Source organism: Pristis pectinata, chromosome 40, assembly GCF_009764475.1.
Source record: "Pristis pectinata isolate sPriPec2 chromosome 40, sPriPec2.1.pri, whole genome shotgun sequence".
Lineage (NCBI taxonomy): Eukaryota > Metazoa > Chordata > Chondrichthyes > Rhinopristiformes > Pristidae > Pristis > Pristis pectinata.
Genome location: NC_067443.1, coordinates 4,045,558 through 4,055,806, shown reverse-complemented (window position 1 = coordinate 4,055,806; position 10,249 = coordinate 4,045,558). Strand labels below are relative to the sequence as shown.

Here is a 10,249-nt window from a genome sequence, read left to right as displayed (position 1 = left end):
GATAAGATGGACTCTTGACCTCACAATCTACCTCGTCATGGCCCTTGCACCTTATTGTCTGCCTGCACTGCACTTTCTCTGTAACTGTAACACTTTATTCTGCATTCTGTTATTGCTTGCCCTTGCACTACCTTGATGCACTGATGTGATGAAATGATCTGTATGGATGGCATGCAAAACAACGTTTTTCACTGTACCTCGGTACGTGTGACAATAATAAACCAATTTACCAATTAAAAAGCTTTGTGTTGTGTTATGTTGATTGAAGGGTAAGTAGTGGGAGAATACCCCTTCTGTTCTTCAAAATAATTCCATGGATCTTCCTCATCCTGTGGTGTGGGACGGTGGTGTAGTGAGTAGAGCTGCTGTCTCCTAGCTCTTACATCCTGGATTCAGTGCTGACCTCCAGTGCTGTCTGTGTGAAGCTGGCTTGTCCTCCCTGTGACGGTGTGGGGTTTCCCCTGGGCGCTCCGGTTTCCTCCCACATCCTAACCTGGTTGGTAGGTGAATTGGCCACTGTAAATTGCCCCTCCTGTGTAGATGAGCGGTAGACTGTTGATGGAAATGTGGGGAGAATAAAATGGGGCTAGTCTAATTGGTTATTGTGGGCAGAAGGGCCTGTTTCTGAGCTGCACTATTGACATTACTGACTGTGTTTGCAGGCATTCCGCTGCCACAGTACTCGTGAAGCAGAACTCAACATGACAATGTCAGTTGCCCAGATGAATAAGAATGCTATGGTACTGTTCAAATTTTATTAATTGAAAGTCACTTCTCATAGCTTTGAGATTAATGTTAAGGGATGGGGTCTTAATGAAGTGTTTAGAACACCTTGCATTAACAATCCCCATCCTTTCCTTCATGGCCCTTTCTATCCCAACCCCCTTCTCTTCCTCCCTCAGTCTTTCCACCTGCAACTCTCTCCTTACTTCCTTCCTGCCCTCCCCCATTCTCCCTCCTTTCATATTCTGCTGAGAAGGAGTATTTTATGCTTTCTATTTACTTCCTTTTTCAGCCAGAGGAGAGTGGACATGATGTAGAAAGCCTACAGCACAATACAGTTTTATACAAAGTTGTGCCGAACATGTCCCTACCTTAGAAATTACTAGGCTTACCCATAGCCCTCTATTTCTCTAAGCTCCATGTACCTATCTAAAAGTCTCTTAAAATACCCTATTGTATCCGCCTCCACCACCGTTGCCGGCAGCCCATTCCACGCAATCACCACTCTGAGTAAAAAAACTTACCCCTAACATCTCCTCTGTACCTACTCCCCAGCACTTTAAACCTGTGTCCTCTTGTGGCAACCATTTCAGCCCTGGGAAAAAGCCTCTGACATAAGGCTAGGCCATTCTTTGAACTGGCTGTACAGGGAGATTGAGGTAGGAATGTCTGTCCTAGAATAACTGTACAGATTTTTCTCTCTGGCTGATTGAACACAGCAAAAAGCTGCTCAATTTTTCCTACCCGCCTTCATGAACCAAGTTATGACGGAGTGGAGTGAGAGGAAGGAAAGCAGGTTTAAGGTAATTGGTGAAAGAGCCACAGGTGACGTGAGGAACCATCTTTTTATCGAAGGGAGAGGTCAGGACTTGGAACGGATTGGGTGGCAGATACAGAAGCTTGCAAAAGTAAATTGGATGATGACTTGCGGGTATTGGAGGCAATGCAGAGAAGGTCCACTAGTTTGCTTCCAGGGATGAAGTGGTCATCAAATGAGGAAAGGTCGAGTAGGTTGTGCCGATGCCTATTGGAGTTTAGAAGAACGAGGGGGTGATCTTACTGAAGTAACAGAACCTGAGGGAGGTTGATGGGGTGGATGGTGAGAGGATGCCTCCCTTGGGGGAGTCTGGAACAGGGGCATTGTTTCAGAACAAGACATGGATAGTAATGGTTTGGAGGGATATGGGCCAAACGCAGACAAGTGGGACCAGCTCAGGTTGGGAACTTGGTCAGCATGGACGAGTTGGGCTGAAGGACCTGTTTCCGTGCTTCTTTTGACTCTATGACAGATTGAGGAGGAATTTCTTCTGTCAAAGAGTGGTCTTTTTTTTGGAGTCATTGGCAATATTCCAGGGGCGGGAGACAGACAGATTTCTGGCCTTGTGAGTAGCCGAGTGTTATGGGGAACAGGAGAGTGGAGCTGGGGCCCAGGTCAAATCCGCCGTCATCTTATTGAATGGTGGAGCAGTCTAGAGGACATCATGGCTGACTTCTGTTTGTAGTTCCTATGAAGGAGATAAAACTTGCAGGGATGTGGTGAAAGATCAGGGGATGAGGACTAGCTTGCTGGATTGTCCTTCAACACAGCCTTTTGCCATGTGCTGTACTACAGTTGTAAAGTGGCCCACTGGCTGTCACTGTCCAAAGGGACACACCAAGGCTGCCAAATCTGGTCCCGATTACCTCAGAGCACAGTGTGAAATGTCCTGCTCCAGGAAGGGAACAAGGCTGCACTCCGGCTGTCAGCGATGGTGTCAAACATTTAAATGGGACGCCCTTCCCTTTCATTCTACACGTTCTCCAAACACACCTCTGTGTGTTTTCTTACCCCCACCCCCCACCACCAACTTCTGCTATCCAGTTAATTGGTTTGCTTTAGAATCATGCAACAGGAGGCCATTCAACCCTTCATGCCTCTGCCAGCTTTCTCAGAAAGCGATTCACTTAGACTTTGTTCCCGCCTTTCTTCCCCACAAAGTTTCAAGTTAATTTGTGCATCATGAAGCAGGCTGTTGGATCCACAGATCTGTACTGGTGCTTCCACGTCACTCGATGCCCTTCCATCCATTATGTACTCTTCAGGTTAAAGGAATCAGTTTCTCTTTGAATGAATCCATTTCCACTGCCCTATCAGGCTGAGCAACTACCTTCCCCTAGCATCTGTTGTTGTTAGAGGGCTCCCTCTAACACGGTCATCATTCTAATGCTTGTTTCCCGTCCGTGTCACAGAGTGCAGCCATGTTCCCCAGCAAGGTGACCACGGAGCATCAGTCACTTGTCCTGGTGAAGCGTCTGCTGGCGGTGGCAATCTCCTGCATCACCTACCTCAGAGGGCTATTTCCTGAATATGCCTACGGTACGCGATACCTGGACGGTAAGCTTTCTTACTGTGCATTTCACGCCTGGCATCAGGGGAGTTGGGAGAAGCAAGGGTGTTGGGGAAGAGAAGCCCTTCATTGCACTGAATTATGTCCACTTTGGTACTCCCATCAAGGCAACTAATTTCATTCCACATCTACAACAGCTGACACTTGTGTCATTGGCTTTAACATGGTAAGGCATGCTAAGGTGCTTTACAAGAGTAGTATCAAAAGTTGACAATGTTAAACAGGAAGCTGAGATAACCAGGTTGAAGAAAAGCTCAGTCAGACAGGTTGATTGTAAGACATGTCTTAAAGCAGGAGAGTAAGGCAGAGAGGTTGAGAGGGAATCCCAGAGATTAGAGCCCGGATGACTGAGAGCACGGCCACCTTTGGTGGAGTACTGAAGATCAGGGGCTGGGCTAGACTGTGAAAGTCGACCCGTGCTGTAATAAAGCAAACAACAGCAGAACCAATGAGTGTACAAAAAGTTCTTATTGTTTAACGCTAGCAGGAGTAGGGGTACATGGAGGAGCAAACAGTCAGTGCTGCTCTTCCCTGCATGTGGCCTGACTCAAGGAATACAGGGTGGTAACAAACTTAAATACATTGTTCTCCAGTGGGTGTCCAGCTACTGCACGTATTTGGGTATGCTTGACCAGCTCACACGACCGTTGATCAAGCCGAGGCTGCTGTGTGCAGCCAGACAGGTTAACACATCTTTCACAGTTAGTCAAAAACAACCCTGTTTCCTTGTGGCCTTGAAGCTCAGCAACTCCTTACATGAACAGGTGGCTCAAGCTGTTTACCAGTAGAGAGAGAGAGAGAGAATGTGTGTAACCCTTTGTTCACCAGAGCTCCCTTCCCATTGTCTTCTACAAGACATCAGAGCCATAGGAGTACAGGGATCTCAGAGAGTTACCATTCCAGGGGAGGTTACACTGAAAGGGACCAAGTCCAGACTTTGTGTCTCGTATTAAGATTGCTTAGCTCAGGGGCCAAATTCTCAGATTATCACTCGGAATGAAGAACATTTTTAAGTGCAGAGAATGCTTGGTGACAAATGGTTACCGAGGCAGACTATTGGCTCATTTAAGAATTTGTTTGGGAAGAACATAAAAGAAAGTTAGATGGATAGGCAGAAGGATGTTTCCTCAGTGATTAATGTTGGTATATCTGAGTCCTGGGCTACCTCCAGCAGGCATCTCAAGGCACTGGATAATACCACCCACACTGTCTCCGCAATATCCTGCAAATTCACTGGAAGGATAAGTGAACCAATGACCCCAACATCTCCAGCATTGAGGCCCACCCTGCTCCCCAACCTTACCCTCAACCGATTGCATTGGGTAGGCCACATTGCTCGCATGCCAAACACCAGACTCCCAAAGCAGCCGCTGTATTCCAAGACATGGGAGAATGCAGATGCTGGAATCTGGAGCAATACACAAAGCCCTGGAGGAACACAGCAGGTCAGGCAGCATCCGTGGAGGGAAATGGACAGTCGAGACCTTTCACCTGGAGGGGAGCTCAATGCACCACGCACTCTACTCCAAGAACTTAGCCAGTGAAGCAGCATGTGTGGAAAGAGAAACAGTCATTTCCGAGGAAGGGTCCCTGACTGCCTTCTCTTTCCACAGCTGCTGCTTGACTGCCTGAATGCTTCTAGCGCTTCTGCTTTTGTTTCACATTCCAGCACCTGCAGTTTTATTTGTTGTCCACTCTTTTCCGAGCTTTGGCCTGGGAAGAGGTTATCAGGCAGACAGGAGAAGAGTCAAAGATGTGCTTAAACCTCCCTTAAAGAAATATAACATGCTCACTAACTCCTGGGAACCTCTGCCTCATGTCATAGTTCTACAGCATGAAACAGGCCCTTCGGCCCAACGCATCCATGCCGACCAAGATGTCTATCCAAGCTAGTCCCATTTGCCTGCATTGGACCCATATCCCTCTAAACCTTTCCTATCCATGTACCTGTCCAAATGTTGTTTAAATATTGCTTGTACCCACCAACTCTACTTCCCATCAACTCTAATTGTGCTCGCCAACTCAAAAGTGGAGAAGGAGCTTTTGAGATGGTATTGAGAACCTCAGGGCCGTGCTTTGGGAGGGGATGGAAGCCTTGTGCCAGGAGTGGACGGAGTGCGCCACCGTAAACGACCCATTCACCTGCCCTGTCAGCCACCTCCGTCTGCGGAAGTGCGTGGGGTTCCCACATTTGTCTCATTGGCTGCCTCAGGAAGCCAGCCATCCTCGATCCTGAGGGGCTGAGCAAGATTAAGAACCCTGGTACAAGGCTACTGTGGCCCTTTGAGCCAGTGAAGTACTGTTGCATTTCACAGTGTTAATAACTAGATTAACTACTTATTAGGCATTGTTGATGAATAAATACTAGTCCAGGAAGAATTTGAACCAGAGCCATATATTGGCTTTAAAGTGAGTGCAGGGTAGATTTACCATAATGGAACCTAGACTCCCATGGGTTGAGTAACCTGAAGAGATTAGGCACAAAGGACAGTTATCTCTTGAAGTTAGAAGGTTAAGGGGTGATTTAATTGAAGTATTCATGGAATTCTGACCTCACGATCTACTTTGTTGTGACCTTGCATCTTATTGCACTGCACTTTCTCTGTAGCTGTGACACTTTACTCTGTACTGTTATTGTTTTTACCTGTACTACCTCAATGCACTCTGTACTAACTCAATGTAACTGCACTGTGTAATGAATTGACCTGTACAATCGGTATGCAAGACAAGTTTTTCACTGGACCTCGGTACAAGTGACAATAATAAACCAATACCAATTAAGGCAACTTGACAACCAGCAGAATTTGTTTCAGGAACAACCAGCAGAATCAGGAACTAGGGGGCAGAGTCCAAGAGCGAGAACCAGGTCTCTCAGGAGTGCTCAGGAGCTCTTCTACAAGCAGAGGCTGGGGAAGTTCAGAATTCTCTTCTGCCACAGCAATAAATCTCACGTCAGTGTATAATTTTTAAATCTGAGATTGATAGATTTTTGTTAACCCAAATTTCTAAGGGATACAGAGAAAAACACGAGTAGATAATCTCATTGAGTGCAAGAACAGAATTGAGAGGCTGAATGGCCAACTCCTAAGCCTAGCCATTGGGTTTTGCTCATTTCTCTTGCTCATTAGTTTTTCAATGCTGTTTTTGGTCTGAAGATTTCCTGTGTTCCTTTCTCCTCAGACCTTTGCGTAAAAATCCTGCGGGAAGATGACAAGTGCCCTGGATCATCTCAGATTGTGAAATGGTTTGTTGTGATTCTCCTGAATTGTAAAATCAGAAGCACAGGTTAACTTATAATGGCATCATCTGTAGTGCCTTCATATCGTAAAATGCTTCAGCAGCACTTCATGGATCATAAATCAAACCTAAAGCTTTACTAAGCCACATTTCGAGAGGGTCATCAACCAAAAGCCCAGTCAAAGAAGGACATTTTAAGCAGCGTCTTGCAGGAGAGAGATGGGGGAGTGGGACAGAGGGTTTAGGGAAGGGATTCCAGACCTCAGGCAGCCGAAGGCATGGCCGCCAAAGGGGCTGGAATTGTGGGAGTGCAGACGTCTTGAAGAGTTGTAACACTGGTGGAGGTCAAAGAAATGAGATGGGTGGCAGGCAAGGCTTCACAGAGATTAAAAGGAGAGGGTGGCCAAATAGCTGCTATTGACACCCCGCCCCCTCACAAATATTGGGTCACTTGTGGGGTCTCAGGTAAAATTGGGAACAACTTGAGGGCTAAGTGGCTTATTCCAATCTATGACCTTAAACTAGCTCTGGAATTCCCTCCCTAAACCTCTCCTTCAAGTGCTCATTATAACCTACTTCTTAGCACAACAATGTCAAACTTTGCTTCGTAGTTGCTCTTCTGCTAGCTCTTGGCATATTGTACAACGTTACAAGCACTGTGCAAATTCAGGTTCTGCATGTTGCTTGCATACTTTGTATATGTAACTAAATAAGTTAACTGGTAGGGGGATGGGGGCTGGGGTAGATGTGGGGTGCAAGACCACTTCTAGCATCAACTGTATAATAACAAAAAAAGGGCGCTAATAATTTACGACAAGTGTGTCCATTAGCACTTTCTTTATTGCGTTGTTATTTTGCTTCATGTAGGATGATGGGATGTTATGATGCGCTACAGAAGAAATACGTAAGTCATTTTTTATGGTTCTCTTTGGAACTTAGCTTGAGCCGCTACCATACAGCACCAGTGACCCTGTGTTCGACCGCCAATCAATGCTGATGGTGTGCGGAGTTCACGCGTTCTCCCTGTGACATGGGCTCCACCCTCCCCCCCACCCTGCCAATTGCACTGATCCTTTCCTGCATCCCAACGACGTGCTGGTTGGTAGGTGTTGTAAGACAAGTTCTTTAAGGTCTCAAAGGGCAAGGACTCAGTCTTTGGAGTAAAAAATGATTTATTCACAAAGACAAACGTGGGACAGAATGAACGGGAACGGATGCACACTTACAAGTGATCGCGAACATGGGGGAAATCGCAAGAAGAGTGAGATGCGCGCACACACACACACACACACACACACACACACACACACACACACACACACACACACACACACACACACACACACACACACACACACACACACACACACACACACACACACACACACAAAAAAACAAACTGGTTACAAATGATCAAGGAAGAAACAATACAATGCCTGACCCCCTGACTCAGTGCAAGCAGCAGCTCTACACTCCCGGGAATCTACATAGGACGCTCCTAACCCTTGTGGAAGTGCACACTCTTACCACTGGTCTCCCCAGCGTTGTTTCACGATCCCTGGAGCAATCAAAAGAGTGAGCCACGCACATGTGGCACTCTTTATAGTGCTGGAGGGCTGGGTGGTCCAGCCCAGGTAATTCAAACAAGCCAGTAGCTCAGGGTCAGGTACAAAGGCCAATGGTCAAGTGTGTGCGCTAATGGGTGGGTGGAGCCAGACCTTGATTGACAGTGGTGTAGCTTTTGACCATGTGGTCAATGGTGTCACATGACAGCCGTGACCCTCGACAGTGCAGTAGGTTAGTTGGCTGTTGTGAATTTCCCACTGGTGTGTCGGTGAGAGATAACTTCTGGGGGAGAGTTGATGAGAATGTGGAGAGAACAAAGTTGGATGAGTGTAAACAGATGCTTGATGGTCGGCACAAGCAGTGAGCTGAATGGAGATGCAAGGGACCACAGAAACAATCAATCTGCTGGAATCTGGAGCAACAAACAATCTGCTGGAGGAACCCAGCGGGTCGGGCAGCGTCTGTGGGGGGAAAAGAACTGTCGACGTTTCAGGTCGAAACCCACTGAGTTCCTCCAGCAGATTGTTAGTGGACAGAGTGGCCTCTCTCTGTGCTGTATGTGACTCTGAGACCAACCCATGGTGGTGGACAGGCAAGGAGTGGAGTGAGATTTAAATACATTCAAACCTTTGAATTACTAAAACATATATTTATTCCTGTACACATGTTCACTATCACATGAACAGGGACAGTCATTAAGTAGAAGCATATTGGATATTAATAGGAGTAACATCCAATAATCTGGAAAATCGGTTGGTCCAGTACCACCAAAGTCCTGAGGGTGCTGGGTTATTGGAGTTTTGCTATACCCTACTGACAATGTGTTAGCCATATATAAATACTGATCCCACTGACAAACCCATGATGGCAGTATTGATCGATGAAGGCCAGCGTGCCAGATGCCTTCTTCACCACCCTATCTGCCTGTGTCATCACCTTCAGGGAACTATGTACTTGTACCCCTAGGTCTCTCTGTTCTACAACACCGTACAAGGCCCTGCCATTTGCTACGTAAGTCCTGCCCTGGTATAACTCACCAGTGCAACGCAGTTGTCCGAGTTAAATTCCATTTGCCATTCCTTGGTCCACCTTCCCAGTTAGAACATAGAACACTACAGCACAGTACAGGCCCTTCGGCCCACAATGTCATGATGACATTTTATCCTGCTCTAAGATCTATCCAACCCTTCCCTCCCACATAGCCCCCTATTTTTCTATCATCCATGTATCTGTCTAGGAGTCTCTTGAATGTCCCTAACGTATTTGCCTGATGATCAGATCCTCAAAAGTGTCTAGCCCAGATTTAGCAGATTACGGAATATGCTGCTTTGGTGCTGTGTTACGGATCCAAACTATAGATATACCATCTATGACCCAACACTCAAACACAGAAAGCCTGGTTGCTTAAATCATAAGATTTGGAATGGCCTTCATTCATTTCCCTGTGGCAAGTACCAGAATTTGCAACTTCAGGACAGTAAAATGGAAAATAAACTCGTTGCAGGCAGGTTAAAAAAAAAATCAGATTTTACAATAAAAGGGAAAGAGAAAAGGCATTTACATTTTTCCAATTCAGTTTGCAAACATTTTTCGCAAACTAACAATACCAAAATTCAATAATTTTCCAGCAATCCGGCAAAAGGCTCTTTTCATCCATCTGGCTAGAAATGCATTAGGATTTCACTAATTCATCCCTGAAACCAAACATTGTTAGAACTGGATAAAGGCATTGCACTTCCCATAATCCTGACGTAAACAACTCTCAGTAGATAGATCAGCCTCTGAAACATGCATGTGGTTTTACTTTTTATTTGTTTATAAACATACTGTATATTTGTATGCCTGAGTGGACATTTGTTTATAAATGTCCACTCAGGCATACAAACATACAGTCAAGCCTGATTACCAAGGATTGCTCTGTTAACCAAAATTTGCCTGTGATGCAAAGATTTAAATCTGAATTACAAGTATGTATCTTCATGCAGTCAACAGGTCACCTAATATCAGTATTGGGCAAAGTAATATAACTTAATCCAGATCCTGTTGTAACCTTCGATAACCTTCTTCACTGTCCACTATACCATCAATTTTCATGTCTTCTGCAAACCTACTAACCACATCACCTACATTCTCATCCAAATCGTTAATGTAGATGATGAACAACAGGGGACCCAGCACCGATCCCTGCGGCACACCGCTGGTCACAGGCCTCCAACTCTAAAAAGCAACACCCACTACCACCCTCTGCCTCCTTCCACCAAGCCAATTTTGGATCCAATTGGATAGCTCACCCTGGATCCCGCCTGATCTAATCCCAGGAACCTGGGGAAAACTCT

General features: G+C 46.0%; 1 protein-coding gene across 2 annotated transcripts in view; it reads left to right on the top strand.

Annotated features, from left to right (window-relative positions):
* Positions 1–707: 707 nt before the first annotated feature.
* Positions 708–10,249, top strand: part of hormad1 (HORMA domain containing 1) — a 31,492-nt gene continuing 21,950 nt past the window's right edge. The window contains exons 1-4 of one of the 2 annotated variants that reach the window (XM_052045899.1): positions 708–740; positions 2,953–3,097; positions 6,291–6,354; positions 7,215–7,251. In XM_052045899.1, coding sequence (XP_051901859.1) covers positions 708–740; positions 2,953–3,097; positions 6,291–6,354; positions 7,215–7,251 — 279 coding nt within the window. Of the gene's footprint in view, positions 741–2,952; positions 3,098–6,290; positions 6,355–7,214; positions 7,252–10,249 lie in introns of those variants that run through there. The other variant, XM_052045900.1, reaches the window with a different exon arrangement.